The sequence below is a fragment of the Canis lupus genome, chromosome 24, assembly GCF_048164855.1.
Source record: "Canis lupus baileyi chromosome 24, mCanLup2.hap1, whole genome shotgun sequence".
NCBI classification, from domain to species: Eukaryota; Metazoa; Chordata; class Mammalia; order Carnivora; family Canidae; genus Canis; species Canis lupus.
Genome location: NC_132861.1, coordinates 36,005,058 through 36,021,230, shown reverse-complemented (window position 1 = coordinate 36,021,230; position 16,173 = coordinate 36,005,058). Strand labels below are relative to the sequence as shown.

At 46.7% G+C, this 16,173-nt stretch overlaps 1 protein-coding gene and 1 long non-coding RNA gene across 4 annotated transcripts in view; one reads left to right on the top strand and one right to left on the bottom strand.

Moving 5' to 3' along the window:
• Positions 1–718, bottom strand: part of LOC140616019 (uncharacterized) — a 43,401-nt gene extending 42,683 nt beyond the window's left edge. Inside the window, exon 1 of one of the 3 annotated variants that reach the window (XR_012016528.1) lies at positions 414–718. This is a non-coding gene — a long non-coding RNA (uncharacterized lncRNA). The remainder of the gene's footprint in view (positions 1–413) is intronic. The other 2 variants (XR_012016526.1, XR_012016527.1) reach the window with 2 other exon arrangements.
• A 24-nt stretch (positions 719–742) lies between these two features.
• Positions 743–15,431, top strand: CHMP7 (charged multivesicular body protein 7). The gene is made up of 10 exons (XM_072796269.1): positions 743–1,228; positions 3,197–3,368; positions 10,694–10,879; positions 11,017–11,150; positions 12,022–12,070; positions 12,323–12,442; positions 12,712–12,810; positions 13,036–13,096; positions 13,563–13,742; positions 13,972–15,431. Exons 1-10 carry the CDS (start codon positions 930–932, stop codon positions 14,022–14,024), a joined length of 1,353 nt encoding a protein of 450 aa, XP_072652370.1. The 5' UTR covers positions 743–929; the 3' UTR covers positions 14,025–15,431.
• Positions 15,432–16,173: the final 742 nt, after the last annotated feature.

The window sequence follows — 16,173 nt, the reverse complement described above, 5'->3', positions numbered from 1 at the left end:
TTCAGTTGACAAACTATTTCTTCGGCATCAAATTTAAGCCGCTGCACCTGCCCTGAGGGCACCAGGGAACAGGATGCAGACTAGCAAACGCTGACTGTGCAGCCCAGGGAAGGGGTCAACGGTGAGTCACGGTAACTGGAGAAGCTTTCGACGGAGATTAGATGGGAGTTCCGAGCAGCCCGGGTGGCCCAGCGGTTTAGCGCCACCTGCAGTCCAGGGCGTGACCCTGGAGACCCGGGGTCGAGTCCCACGTGGGGCTCCCTGCACGGAGCCTGCTCCTCCCTCTGCCTGTGTGTCTGCCTCTCTCTCTCTCTGTGTCTCTCATGAATAAATAAAATCTTAAAAAAAAAAAAAGTGTGCACACTGTCACTCAGAACTTGAGTGACCCACACTTGTTTATCCGCTGACATTACCTTAAAAGGAAGCTACCCTGAAGTTTAAGTGTCTGAAGTCGAGGCCGGTGCTGGAGCGGCACAGCGATTCCGTGCGACCCCGTTGCCTCCGGCGCCCCTCAGCGGGACGCCACGGTCCCACTCCCTGCAGCCTCCACAGTTTAGGAGCCGAAGCGTCAGCCTCTCTAAGACTAAGACGCGTCGTCAAACTCTATGATCCGCGAGGGGGCGGGACGCTTCCCTACCCGCCGCGCACGCGCGAAGCCCTTCTCGCCGCACAAAGACGGCGGGAGGAGGGGCCGACGCATGCGCTTTGAGCCCGTCCGAAAATAGGGTCATCGCCCCGCCTCCCGGCGCAGAGAGGGCAGAGAGAAGCATGCGCTTAAGGAGGCGCGGGACTTATTTCGCGCGGGGGGTGGCGATGACGTAATGACAGAGGAGGAGGCGGTCAAGGAACGGAAGCCGGGAGGGAACTAGGGCGGAAGGGGGGACCAGGGCCGGGGTTGTGTTCGGAGCCTTGGCGGGGCTGGGGTTCCGATGTGGTCCCCGGAGCGGGAGGCCGAGGCCCCGGCCGGGGGAGACTCGGCGGGCCTACTGCCCCCCGAGTGGGAGGAGGACGAGGAACGCATGTCTTTCCTGTTCTCCGCCTTCAAAAGGAGTCGCGAGGTGAACAGCACCGACTGGGACAGCAAGATGGGCTTCTGGGCACCGTTGGTGCTGAGCCACAGCCGCCGCCAGGGGGTGGTGCGCCTGCGTCTGCGGGACTTGCAGGAGGCCTTCCAGCGCAAGGGCAGTGTCCCGCTGGGGCTGGCCACCGTGCTGCAGGACCTACTACGGTGAGGGCGGGCCGGGCCGGGTCGGGGGCCGGGGGCCGGGGGCCGGGGCCCGGGGGGCGGGGGAGGCTCCCGGAGGGGACCGCGCCCAGCCCCGGGTCTGGCCCGCAGGAGCGCATCTGTGTGTGCTGGGCAGGCAGAGGAGGACAAGGAGGAGGCTGGCTTAGGGGTGTGGACGGGGCAGGAGACGGGGCATCGGGCAAATTATGGGGCCGCAATAGGCCGATGAATTCCACTGAGACGGTAGGAGGAGAAACCCGCCTGGCACAGGTGACAATGACTTGTCTTGCCTGCAATCCCGTTGTGTAGTTGTTTCGTAGGGCTTCCAAATTTGGATTACCCTGGAACGGCAGATCTGTGACATAGGATTTATTGAACTGAGGGAGGTCAGAACTAAGAAGAGAGCAGTCGTGGGGAAGAGGCCCGTGGGGATCTTGCCAACAGCCCCGGGCTCATGTGTCTGGTTTGGCTTGTCCTTGGCACAGGCTGTTTGAAGCAGAGGACGTGAAGCAGGTTAGGGGCTTTACTGGGTACCTTGGTGCTCTGAAAAGGTTCTGTACGTGTGCAGGGTTTTGGAGGCACCTGAGGCCACAGCATGGATATCTAAGAGATGTGCCGCACTTAATAGAATGCGAATACTTTACATGCACCATTCACTTGACCTCAGCAATCCTGTGGGCGAGATGATAGAATTATCCTCAGCAGACAGAAGAAGGGACAGGGGCAGAGAGAAGCAACTTACTCGAGGTCACACAGTGAGTGAGAGGTAATGCCAGGACAGGACCCCTGGTCTCCTGATTCTAAATCGTTTGCACATCACATTGTAGACAGACTGAGAGCGGCCTAGCTGGCATACTACCTCCTTCAGTGAAGGAAGAAAGTCAACTTTGATATGTTGCTTGGAGTTCGCTGCTCGTCCTGATTCAGAGGCCTTCTTTCTCCCCAGTACCTTTGCATTGGCTGACATGGATGGGATAACCCATTTCTGAAACTTATTGTTTCTGAGAAAGCGTACTGTGCCAAGTTTTAGTTCCTGCCTGAGGTGGGGTACAGAGGAAACCATAGTTCAAGCCAAGGAGGAACAAGAACAGTCTGGGCTTCCTATTGCAGTAGGACCGTTCTCTACCTCTTCCAATCCAGAGACCTTTAAGACCTTGGTTTCTTCTCCCCTGACTGCTGGCACTCTACTGTTGCTTCCTGGTGCCTGATGGGGTCTGGCACCCGGAGAATTTTTCAGAGAGATAATCCTCCATGGAAACAGCATAGGATAGTAGTTAACAGCTTTGCTTGAGGGCCAAATGGTCTGCGCTCAAATCCTGGCTCTGCCACTCGCTACGTTATGTGCCCCTCTTTAAGCTTCAGTTTGACCAAGTATACAATGATGATGATGAGAATTGTAGTTAGGTTTGTTGTGAGGATTTGAAAACACATTCCTAACGTAGCCCTTAGCAGAGGGAGTGGTCCGTGATAAGCATTCAGTAAATAGAGCTGCTTATTATCAGTACCGTAATGTACTTATGTCCTAACTCCACCCTAGCTCAGGAATAGCAGGAAACCTTTTCTCTGAACATCTTTGTATATTTCTTTAGGTCTTGCATTAACAGTAACCCATTTTTTGTGATTCTCATTTTATCACATTGAGCTTCATTCGTTAAAAGAAGTCTCAAAGTAGGCTCTGCAGCCTTGTGGAGAGCTTGCATTTTGAAGCCAAGTTATAATTTAGATTTGGCCCCTCTCGCCTCATTCCCTCAATTTTCTCAGTAACTAAAATGCCAACAACATCTATCTCACAGAATGAGGCTTTCAGCTGGAGCTGAAACACTGCTGCTCATAATAGCTGGCACAGAGTAGGTACCTAATAAATGGTGTTTATGGCGATGATGATCAAATTTGTCTCTGGGGGAGAAGGTGGGGACTGGAATGGGACATTGCACTAAGCCACCGTATGCCCTTTTCTTTCTTTGCCTGCAGTCGAGGGGAGCTGCAGCGGGAGTCAGACTTCATGGCCAGTGTAGACAGCAGCTGGATCTCCTGGGGGGTTGGAGTCTTCCTGCTGAAGCCCCTCAAGTGGACTCTTTCCAACATGCTGGGGGATAATAAAGTTCCTGCTGAGGAGGTGCTGGTAGCCGTGGAGCTGCTTAAGGTGGGTGCTCAGAAGGGAGAGGTGTGGATGTCATCCATGGCAATGACAGGATCCTCCACGTTCCTATGTGTGTCCTTAGAAAAAGAACATCTTTTTACACAGTGACAGTTGATAGCTGGGTTTATCTGACCTTTTGTAGCATTATTTAGTTGTTAGTTGCCCTGTACATTTCAAAGGTGTTCCTCTGTCTAGGAACTGTCTGTTACATATAGTTGATTGCTTTCTGTGTTTGTAGAAATTAGTTATAAGCTAAAGTTAAGAAAACTCTTTGCTTTCTGTAGTTTACTGGTAAGGATTTCCCAGGATTTCTGAGGACCCTGTGACTTCAGCTTTGCCTTCCCTTAAATCAGCAAAATGGGTTCAGATTTCCTCTTCTGTGACTGTGATCCTTCCCTTCCCAGCTTACTGATGGTCTTAGTTCCACTGAAGAGGCCACTAGGCCCTTGGTCCCTCCATGCTCTTCTGGTCGGTCAGCTTCCTCCAGGCTGGCTTTCCCCACACAGCTTAGAGCATGCACGTAACTTCTTCACAGCTCTCTTGGGCCACTCGAGACACTAGCACATCCACTGCCCTAGGCCAACCCCACAGTCTGCCATCCCTGTAGAGAATACCACCCTGTCACCAAGACCAGGGTCCCTTTCACAGAGGAGACCCCCGCAGCCATCCCTCAGCCCAGTTTTTTGCCCTTTCCCAGCCCCCTCACACTTGCCTTTTGTATGTCACCCCAAGACTCTGCTGACATTTCACTGAGAAGATGGAATCTCCTAAGCCAGGCCTTCAGTTTTCTGTCCTTCTACATCCAGTTGAACATCTTCTGAGCCTTAATTTCTCCCCAGGCTCAAAGGATGAGGCATCCATGTGCTCTTGAGTCTGTCTCTACCCTGCTATCCTCCTCATCCCATCAATTAGCTTCTTGATCTGTATATTCTATCTCCCTCTCTTGGTGCTTTCCTTCCTCAGCCTCTAAACCACTCAAGTTTTTCCCATCACAGCATGACTCCTTTGTGGGACCCAGCCACTGTCTCATTAGTGCTCTGTTTCTCTCCTTCTTGACCAAGCTTTATCTCCACCACTTCTTCACCTTTCACACACTCTTTAACCCAGCACACACCCGCTTCAGCCCCACACTCCACCAAAACTGCTCTGTGTGTACGTGTTTATAGAATTGACTGAACACCTGATAGCAAAAGTATACCGTAGACAGTACTTATTTTTGAAACTCACAGACCAAGCCCAACCCCAGGACCTTTGCATAGTCCCAGAGGCTTCACACAGTTGGAGCCAGCTCAGCATCTTTATCCCTTACTCCAAAAGAAACTCCAGTTTCTCTTCACCTTGACAGACCCCAACCCTCTCAACCCTCAGCTTGAGGTGGAGGTCTCCAAAATCTACCACCTCTCCTCGCAGACCCTCAAAGTTTGACTGAACAGCATGCATTTGCTTCAAGGGAAGGGCTCTTTCCCTTTCCCTATCCACATGGGTATCTTCCCACACAGCGCCCTGAGCTCCTTGGGACTTAGCCAAGGCCATCCAAAAACTACAGGATGGTTTACATGGTTCTGTGCCTAACCCATTCTTCTTTGCAGTCTCTTAGCTCAGGTGTTTTCCAACCTGGAGCAAAGGGAGGTAGACTCCTTTATCCCCACAGATGTGGTTTTGGTTTCATAGTCTTTTGAGAGCAATGGCAGAGATGGGGGTGGGAGTGGAATTAATAACATAGATCTTCCAAGAACCAACAGTAGTTTTTAACCACGGTGTAGTTTAATCTTATTTAAGTAGAAAAATAAATCTCACTCTGCAGCGCCTTGGTACTGTTAAATCTATACCCAGTTTACATCACTAAACAGAGCTCCCAACATTTAAGCTCATCCCATGAAATCTGCTTTCAAATATATGGTGACTGCACTGTGTTCTCCTGGAATGGAACTTTGTTTCTCTGTGTAAAACTGAAAAGTCTTACATTGATATTTTTTAAAACAAAACCTACTTCTGAGGTAAATTGATTTTCCCAAGTCTAGACACTGAAAGCCAGTAACTTTTTATTTTATTTGAAAAAATACAAAAAAATAAAAATTGCCCATACATCTTGCTATTTGAAATAATTATACAAAGAAATGAACATTTCCTTTCTATTCATCCCATTTCCATCTCTTTGGGTGCATTCCTCTCTGCTAAGGTGTGTGCACACACGTATGCTTGTGTGTTCACATGTTTTCTTACTGGTGTTGTGCAACACCGTTGTATTACTTTCTGTTTTATTTTGTTGTTAGCACTTAATGCTTCCTGAAAATATTATTTACTTGTTTACTTACTTGTAATCTGTCTCTCCTACCAGAAGGGAGAAGTTCTATTGGCACCAGGGCTCTGGGAACAGTGCCTGCTATATAATAGAGTCAATAAACATTTGTTGAATAAATACATGAATATACACATGCATACAAAAATATGCATGCACACACATTCCTTTTTTTCCAGAAATAGAATCTTATTTTATTTATTGGTCTGCAACCTGCCTTTTTTTCTTTACACTTTAATATGTTATGAGCATCTTTTCAGGTCCCTACATAACATAGATCTATTTCATTCTTTCAGATGGCTACATAATAATCTATAGATATGCCACAATTTACGCAATAGTTACCACCCAGTTGGACATTTAAGTCATTCCAAATCTCTCTTGTTACCAAAAAATACTTCTTTGACAGCCTTGTGTATTTATCTTATGCACTTGTATTTCTATTTTTATGGAGTAGATTTCTAGAAATGTATCTGTACAGAAATTGCCAAATTACTTTTTAAAAGTTTGTACTAATTTACACTTTCATTAAAGTGTTCAGGATCCTCACATCCTTGCTAGCCCTGGGTAACATGAGTCTTTTAAACTTGCAAATATGACAAACAAAAAATAATGCTTCCTATTTGGGGTTTGAGCAAGTTTTCCACTATCTGCTGGCCATTTACAGATCCTCTTCTTTGCATTGCCTATTTATATATTTTGTTTGTTTTTATATTGGATTATTTGTTCTTTATAATTATGAGGGTTTTTTTTGTATGTATTAGGGGTAGTTATATATAATATATTTTTAGTGTTAGAGATATAAATATTGTGTTCTGGTCTCTTTTGCTCTTCATTTTTATTTATGATATCTTTTACCATATAGAAGTTTCCATGTTTCTATAGTCAGATCTCTAACATTTTCCTTTATGGCTACTGAATTTCCGGTCTTACTTACAAAAGCATCCTCTACTTCAAAGTTAATTCAATTTTTAAAATGTTTTCTCAGAGGTGCCTCTGATGTTGACCCAAGTCATCATCTCAGAGTCATGACATCCAGCCCTGTGTCAGGCTCTGCACGCAGTGGGGAATCTGCTTGAGATTCTCTCTTTCCCTCTGCCTCTCCCCCCACTTTCTCTTTTTTATCCCTCAAATAAATAAATAAATAAAATCTTTTTCTAAAAACATGGTAACAAATATTTTCTCAATTTAGATTTCAGTAATTTGGCATTTGTTTTTGTATATCTGGTAAGGAAAAAAAATTTTTTTCCAAACAGATAGCCAGATGTCTTAACGTCATTTTTTTTTAAGATTTATTTATTTATTTGAGAGAGAGAGAGAGCATGCACGAGCAGCTGGAGGGGCAGAGGGAGAGAAGCTCAGACAGATTGCTTGCTGAGCACAGAGCCTGATGTGCTGGACCTCAGAATCCTGAGATCATGACCTGAGCAGAAATCAAGAATCGGACACTCAACCGACTGAGCCACCAAAGTGCCCCAACATCATTTGTTAATGTTGTTCACCATTCATCTGTTGGTGTGGACACCACACTATTCTTACTACAGTAGCTTTATAGTAAGTATTATTATCTGACAAAGCAGGTAAATCAAATGAAAACTTTAGTCTCTATCTTATTAGGCTCTTCTGCTGCTTTTGACACTGTTAAATACTCACTTATTAAAATTTTCCATTTCTTTAATTTTGTTGTTATAACACTCTGGATTCTTCTTGGCTCTCCCTAAGTGGTGCTCTGGATTTCTTTTGTGAGTTCCTTCGTCTCTTAGATATTGGTCTTCCTTCAGTTTATTACTTTGTTCTCTTAATTTCCTTGGGTATCTCATTTACACTTGGGATTTGAATTACCTTCTATATGCTTAAGGATTTTTACAGTTATATAAACTGCCCTGGTGTCTCCTTTGAGCATCAGATTTGGATATCCAGTTATCTGCTGTATGGATCTTCTTGGATGTAGTTAGGCATCCCAGACAACATGTACAAAATGGTATGTTTTGTCTTTCCTATAGAATACGCTTTTCCTTCTGTGTTCTTGCTATTAATTAATAGCATCACATCCTCCTGGTCACTCAAGCCAGAACCCAAGATCATCCTGGACTCCTCTTTCTCCTTCAACCGTATGCCCAGTTACTATGGACTGCCTGTTTTATCTTCTGAATTTTTCTTGAACCCATCCCTTCTCTGTCCCTCTTACCACTACCCTGTTCAGTTGCTCTTAGTCTCTTGCATAAATGGTCTCTGTTCCTCGAAGCCTAGCTCCTACAATCCATCCTTTCCCTCTTGTCAGCTAGATATCTGTTAATCCAGCCTTGTCATTTCCCTTCCACAACTACCCACCATCTGCAGAGAAAGGACAGCAAATAAGATATTGTAGCTTGTATAAGAGAGGAGTGCTGGACACCTGGGTGGCTCAGTGGTTGAGCATGTGCCTTTGGCTTTGTTTGTGATCTTGGGGTTCTGTGGGGAGCCTGCTTCTCCCTCTTCCTATGTCTCTGCCTCTCTGTGTCTCCCTCATGAAAAAATAAATAAAATATTTTTTTAAAAATAGAAGTGCTTCTGCTCACTCTCTTTCCTTCCTGACTACATCCATAAACACCAAATTGATTCATACTCCATGCCGTTGCTCATGACCATCCATCTTCCTGAAATACCCTTTACCTAGGAACTTACTGTTTGTAATTCGGCTCAGCAACCATTTTCCCCCTAAGCAATCTCTGAACTCCTGGGTGTTCCTTCCTTAGATTTTCATAGCATTCTGTGCATACCTTAATAAGTATTTCTTACTTATGGAAGACTAAGAGGGTAATTTCCATGTGGGAGGAATACAGTGGCATTGTTTCTTGAAACTTATATTTCTTAGGCTCCTCAAAAAAAAAAAAAAAAAAAACCTGTCTCACCTCATTGTAACACACTTCACTCTTTTTTTTAATAAAATAATTTTTATTGGTGTTCAATTTACCAACATACAGAATAACACCCAGTGCTCATCCCGTCAAGTGTCCCCCTCAGTGCCCGTCACCCACTCACCACCACCCCCCGCCCTCCTCCCTTTCCACCACCCCTAGTTCGTTTCCCAGAGTTAGGAGTCTTTATGTTCTGTCTCCCTTTCTGATATTTCCCACACATTTCTTCTCCCTTCCCTTATATTCCCTTTCACTATTATTTATATTCCCCAAATGAATGAGAACATACACTGTTTGTCCTTCTCTAATTGACTTACTTCACTCAGCATAATACCCTCCAGGTCCATCCACATTGAAGCAAATGGTGGGTATTTGTCATTTCTAATGGCTGAGGAATATTCCATTGTATACATAAACCACATCTTCTTTATCCATTCATCTTTCGATGGACACCGAGGCTCCTTCCACAGTTTGGCTATTGTGGACATTGCTGCTATAAACATTGGGGTGCAGGTGTCCCGGCGTTTCATTGCATCTGTATCTTTGGGGTAAATCCCCAGCAGTGCAATTGCTCGGTCGTAGGGCAGGTCTATTTTTGACTCTTTGAGGAACCTCCACACAGTTTTCCAGAGTGGCTGCACCAGTTCACATTCCCACCAACAGTGTAAGAGGGTTCCCTTTTCTCCGCATCCTCTCCAACATTTGTGGTTTTCTGCCTTGTTACTTTTCCCCATTCTCACTGGTGTGAGGTGGGATCTCATTGTGGTTTTGATTTGTATTTCCCTGATGGCCAGTGATGCAGAGCATTTTCTCATGTGCATGTTGGCCATGTCTATGTCTTCTTTTGTGAGAATTCTCTTCATGTCTTTTGCCCATTTCATGATTGGATTGTTTGTTTCTTTGCTGTTGAGTTTAAGAAGTTCTTTATAGATCTTGGAAACTAGCCCTTTATCTGATACGTCATTTGCAAATATCTTCTCCCATTCTGTGGGTTGTCTTTTAGTTTTGTTGACTGTATCCTTTGCTGTGCAAAAGCTTCTTATCTTGATGAAGTCCCAATAGTTCATTTTTGCTTTTGTTTCTTTTGCCTTCGTGGATGTATTTTGCAAGAAGTTACTGTGGCCAAGTTCAAAAAGGGTGTTGCCTGTGTTCTCCTCTAGGATTTTGATGGAATCTTGTCTCACATTTAGATCTTTCATCCATTTTGAGTTTATCTTTGTGTATGGTGCAAGAGAGTGGTCTAGTTTCATTCTTCTGCATGTGGATGTCCAATTTTTCCAGCACCATTTATTGAAGAGACTGTCTTTCTTCCAATTGATAGTCTTTCCTCTTTTATCGAATATTAGTTGGCCATAAAGTTCAGGGTCCACTTCTGGGTTCTCTATTCTGTTCCATTGATCTATGTGTCTGTTTTTCACACACTTCACTCTTGAGACTCTATAGATTCAGTGATGCTCTTGTTTGCATTATTGCCAGTTGGCATAAAAATGGAGAGACCTGGGACACCTGGGTGGCTCAGTGATTGAGCGTCTGCTTTGGCTCAGGGTGTGATCCTGGAGTCCCAGGGTCGAGTCCCACATTGGGCTACCTGCATGGAGCCTGCTTCTCCCTCTGCCTGTGTCTCTGCCCCTTTCTCTGTGTCTGTCATGAATAAATAAATAAAATCTTTAAAAAAATAATGGAGAGACCGACATTGGAAGGGAATTTGAATGTCATCTCCTCTACCTTCTTCAATTTGTGAGAGGGATGCTGAGGACCAGTGAGAGGACTGGTCTGGGGCCACATAAGCAGGGCTCAGCTCTCAGTCATGGCTATGCCACAACACCTCAGACTCCTCCTCCTTCCCTCAGTGCTGGGAGACACAGAAACATAAAGTCCCAAATGGATATGCAAGCACAGAGCTGGCTCCCAGTACATACCATGTACCTTATTTCATCTGCATACATCAGACTTCCCTCCAAGGTTTAAAGAAACTGAAACTCTTTCCTTTTCCAAAGCTACTACTTTAGGGAAGGCAGGGCCAGTGCTCCCTGCTCTCGTCTTGCGGATCATGGTTTGGAGACACAGGGTCAGGGCTCACTGGGCGCCATGGGTGGTGGCCAGGCATGTAAGCAATACTTGCCTTTCTGCAGGAGAAGGCTGAGGAGGTGTATCGTCTGTATCAGAACTCCCCTCTCTCCTCCCACCCCGTCGTGGCCCTGTCAGAGCTGAGCACCCTCTGTGTGGGCTCCTGTCCGGATGAGAGGACCTTCTACTTGGTGTTGCTGCAGCTGCAGAAAGAGAAGAGAGTCACAGTCCTCGAACAGAATGGGGAAAAGGTACGGAAGTCGAACTGTTCATGCACTGACTCACCAATGGCTTATTAAGTACATACTGACATGCCCGCCAGCATTCCCGCCTGGGGATTTCTCAGCATTTGTGGTAGGGGCCCCAGTAATTTGTCCCTGTCCCTCAGATTGTGAAGTTTGCCCGAGGGCCACATGCCAAGGTCTCTCCTGTCAACGACGTAGATGTTGGGGTATACCAGCTGATGCAGAGTGAACAGCTGCTCTCGCGCAAAGTGGAGTCCTTATCCCAGGAAGCAGAGAGGTAACTACCCCTGAGCTGAGCACCCTCCCACCCCCGCCCTGGCTGGCCCTCAGAGCCAGCAAAGCATTAGTGTCTTTAAAAAAAATTTTTTTTTCGTTTTACTAATTACAAAGTACTAACTGCTCAGTGCAGCAATCATGCAAAACACAGACTTTCACAAAGGAGAAAAAATGAATTTTAATTCTTCCCCCCAAGATTACATCTGTTAGCATTATGTTTATGCTCTTCCATGCCAGTATCCTTTTAACCAGTGTTTGTCGCACCAGACCTTGCCTTAGGGACTTAGGAATTACAGTAGTGAACAAGGCTAGTCTCTGCCTTCCAGGATCTTTCTGAGGGGTTCCTGCTTTTCTGCCTAGATGGGGAAGGCAGCCCTGCTAAAGGCACATGGATACTTCTCTAAAACATTGCTATGTAGACATTGAATTAAAATGCTCACTTCTAAAAATAATAATAATAATAATGCTCACTCCTTCTTCCAGTGGGAGAAACCCAGTATTGTGGGAAAGCCAGGGAATATGTCCAAGGTCATTGTCAGTGTTAAGAATTGATCCCTTATCTCCTGGCTCCCAAAATGGGAATCTATTGTTAAGGTGCCCTGTTGGCATGTTCTCCTTCCCTGGGGGCTGAAACAGCTTATCCTTAGTGGGTTTGCCTTTCTCGCATGCCTATGTTCAAGCTCATGTCTCAGCCTGCTGCGGGAGTTTGCCAATGTGCTCTTGGGTATCGTTCTTCTGGCCATTGGGTGGAATCAATTTGATTTTCAGATTGGAAAGCACCTTAATTGAGTGGGATGCTCGGGGACTATTCAAGACACTGCCACCCCCATTCTATACCATAGTCATCTCAATCTGTCCCCTGTGTTTCATAGGTGTAAAGAAGAAGCCCGCCGGGCATGCCGAGCAGGAAAGAAGCAACTGGTGAGTTTGCTTGTTTCCCTTCAGTTGTGTACCTGTGCCTTGGGCTGGCAGTGTGTGGTGGGTGTCCCAGCAGTTCCGAGAGGACCGTGGGGCAGGAGGGGAAGAATCTGCAGATGGTCCAGGTACCACAACTTGTTTTACAAATGAGAGAAGAGGAGATCTGAGATGATCTTATCATCTGAGAAAGCCTTGCTTCCTCTTTGGCCTGCCTCGCTTACCCTAACCAAGTCTCCATGCCCCCCCCCCACCCAGGCACTGAGGTCTCTCAAGGCCAAGCAACGGACAGAGAAGCGTATCGAGGCCCTGCATGCCAAGCTGGACACTGTTCAAGGCATCCTGGACCGGATCTATGCCTCCCAGACAGATCAGATGGTAGTCACCGCCTCTCTGCTCCATCTTGAGCATACTCCTCATTCCCTCCACCATTCCTGTGCTGTTTGGAGAAGGCCTGGGTTTTTTCAGGATATGGTTGGGATTGTGCTTCTCCTATTGGGAAGTTTTGGCCTTCGTGAATATGGGATGAATCAAGTGTGGGTGGCTAAACCAAACCAAACCAAAGAAACCACAAAGCTGTCATTTGGAGATGTAGGTATTTTGCCCAGTGTTCTTCATTCACAGTGATAACTTTGCTTTCTCTTTAGGTTTTCAATGCCTATCAGGCTGGGGTAGGAGCACTAAAACTCTCCATGAAGGATGTCACAGTAGAGAAGGCAGAGAGCCTTGTGGATCAGATCCAAGAGGTACAGGAAGGGCCTGGGAGGAACACCCACAGGAGGAGGTTCTGAGGGCAGGTGTGACTTTGCTGCCCTTCCTCTTTTCCCAAACTGGACTCTTTACCTTGTGGACTTGAGGAAGATTTTCTCTGATGGGGCCACATTACTTTGTAACCCTGAACACGGAGCCCAAAACACTAAGACCCCTAGAGATGCCACTCTGCATTCAAGGCCTGTGCTTTTCTCTTACAGCTGTGTGACACCCAGGATGAAGTTTCTCAGACTCTGGCTGGTGGGGTGACCAATGGCTTAGGTAAGTTGACAAGGCAGTTCTTTTCTTCTTGCTTTCTAAGAGGCCTTCACTTCCTTGTGCTGGGATGGGTTGGGTCATAGATCTACTTTTCCTGGTGCAGGCAGGGCTCTCCTCGCTGGGGCTCACCCGCAGCAGCAGTTAGAAGGAACTGTCATTTCCTCGTTGGTAGACAGTACTGTTACTCTCTGGGCCACAGAGATCTTAACTCACTAGAGTTCCGACTGGAAGATCCTCCTTCGAGGGCAGAGGGAAGCAGGGTCAGTTCTGTGGTATTAGTAAAATATATCCCCTTGATGACTTAGCTCTGAGTGGGAAAAGAGTATTTGCTTGGAGGTGCCCTCTGCCTCCAGACTTACATGACCTACAAGAAGGCCTGGACATCTTTTGTAAAGCTGAGCTGAGTTTTGCCATCCTCAGTCCTTGCACCCTAGACTTTATGTGTCCTCAAGTCCTCTTTTCTTTCCAGATTTTGACAGTGAGGAACTAGAGAAAGAATTGGACATCCTTCTTCAGGATACCACCAAAGAACCTTTGGATCTGCCTGACAACCCCCCTGAGACATTTTATACCAACAGTGTGCCTAACCCTAGGATCTCGGACGCTGAACTTGAAGCTGAACTTGAGAAACTGTCCTTATCAGAGGGAGGTATGGAGCTGTATTCGCAGGGTTGCTGGTGGGCCTGGGGCCTTCTAGGCGATAGTAGCCAGGCACAGGGGTGGTGAGTCCCAGCTTCGTTACTCAATTTGCCGGGTACCAAACCCCGTGAGGGAATTACAAGCTCATTATTTATATTAAGATTCAATCCCGTAAACACTGGGATGCTTTCATCCTAAAGACTGCCCGGTGTAGAATTCAGTCTTTCTTCTCATTACAGATTTGGTCCCAAGCAGTAAATCTCCAAAAAGGCAATTGGAACCGACTCTCTAAAGCCATTCTAGGACCCTCAAGTGAAGGACCCTCGTATAAAAGAGAGACCAAGCTTGTGTGTGTGTACATAGTTATTTAAATGAGAAACTCTCAGAATTTGTTGGGAAGAGGAGGAAGGAGAACTACTCTGATTTATCTGGATGCTACCACTTACTACAGGACAGATGTAATTTCTGGAAGCGTGCTCGCGAGGCGTGCTCCCAGCTGGTGTCATGGACCTGCCTTCTATCTTTCTAGTGCCACAATTTATACAGTTCTGTGTGTGACCTGTCGTCTCTCATAGCCTGCAGTTCTTGCCATTGGCTCCGTTAGGTTTGTCTTCACCCGCCAGCTTCGTTCCAGCCAATGAAGGCGAAAGAGTTGCAGCTTTGCCAAATCAAAATCAATCCCTTCTCCCCACCCACCCCACTGTTGTTTCCAGGACTTTATTCTGTCTGTAAGGTCAGGTAAACAACTTGTTCCGGGCCTGCTCTGTTTTCATTGGTAATGAGAGGAAGCAAAATCAAACAGCTGCCACTTTATGGAGAAACACAGTGTGAAAGGTTGTTCTATGGGGTCACTGGCCAAATTTTCCAAGTGTTCAGAGAAAGAGGTCACCCCTGAGTGTCAGAGCCACGACAACTGGTGAGGGGGCTTGTGTAGTTGGGGGATGCTACTGCCTCTTCCATCATACGCAGAAGATCTGCGGACTGGAGAGTTATTTTTAGTCTTTTGAACTTGAGGGGGAGAAGCCCAGGTGACTACAGGGCCCCAGGTGTCCAAACTCCATATATTTTTTTAATGAGGCAGAATTTTTGCCTCGCCCCCATCCTGGACTAACTTAAGTATAACTTAAATATGTGTATCAGAACAAGCCACACAACCACACAACCTCCCCTTCTTGAGCCTGGCACCTGACAACAGATTCGTGGTTTGAACTTCAGAAGCATTTCACTTTGTAGCCCATTGCTCAGGGCAGGGGATCTCAGCCAGGATGTGCAATAGAAGCAGAAGACTGTGGCCTTCCGCCATGTGTGCTGTGTGATCCCCCGGTCCTGCGCTACACCTGTCCTGCCTCCTGAAGTCCTGTCTTCCTCCTTGCTTTGATGGACTGGGGAGGATGGTACGGGGTGGGGCAAACAGGAGGGTGTGAATGTTCTGGCAACAGGGAGAAGCAAGGAGGACAGCCGCACTGCCACTCTGCTGCCACACTACAGTATTTCTGCCTGGAGCCCTTTGCCCTGTCCCTCCTCCTCCGGGAGGTGCTGTAGAGCCGAGGGAAAGAATTTGCTCCAGGCCAGGAGCATGAATTACTACTGTTCAATTTCTCTCCTACTTGACCTTGGTAAACTGAAATGTTGGGGGTGAAGAGAAACAATCACTATTTTTTCTTTTTTATCTGGTAAATAATTAAAAGAAAAAACCCGAGTGCTTGTCCTTGTCTCTTTTTAGGTTGTATAAAGTTTCTTGTGCCATCATGCCTCCCTGCCTGCACCTGCAGCGTAGACACCCTCCGGGTCTTTGGCTGAAAGCCACAGGAGAAGGGAGTAGCTGTGGAGTGTGAGGGCTGAGCTGGGCCGCGACATCTGCTTGCTCTCACACTGACCCCGTTGCTGTTCTGGGAGAGGAGGCATTCTTTGAAAGGCCTCAGTTCACAGAGTGTGCCATCATCTTTATTATTTTCTGTGGCCTGTTCTCTTTCCAAGACCTAATCCCTCTGCCTGTGTGATTGTACCATATTTTAATCTGGCCCAGTATCATCCAACACCTGCTACGTGCCTGGTGTTTACCTCGGCTCAGGGCGGGGGAGATGGGCTTTGAGGCTGAGTGCGGAGCTAGGAACAGGCTAGAAGGTCTACTGCATCAGTGGGTTCACAGCTCTAGGGGAGTCAACAAGCCCAGAGCAGAAACAGCTTAGAGAACACCATGAAACAGGCCAAGTTCTCTGAGGGAGGCATGTCATAGTCCCCAGACTGACCTGGACTTTGTGCGTCTCTTCTTACCTGGTCTCATATTACTCTCTTTTTCTCTCACTGACCTGACCTGCTGAGGAGTCCTTGTTTAAATGTTTTAGCCTTTAGCTCCCTTGCTGTGCTGGGAGAAACAAGATGTTGAGTCTGGGTGGGCTGAGAGAGAACCAGGAGCCACTGGCTGGCAGTGGGCTGTGTTT

Excerpts from the sequence above, each read along its gene's own strand:
- CHMP7 (XM_072796269.1), top strand. The coding sequence starts at position 930 with ATGTGGTCCCCGGAGCGGGAGGCCGAGGCCCCGGCCGGGGGAGACTCG. Across the intron at positions 1,229-3,196 it reads GTGCTGCAGGACCTACTACG|TCGAGGGGAGCTGCAGCGGG; the intron begins GTGAGGGCGGGC and ends CTTTGCCTGCAG. Across the intron at positions 12,071-12,322 it reads GAGCAGGAAAGAAGCAACTG|GCACTGAGGTCTCTCAAGGC; the intron begins GTGAGTTTGCTT and ends CCCCCCACCCAG.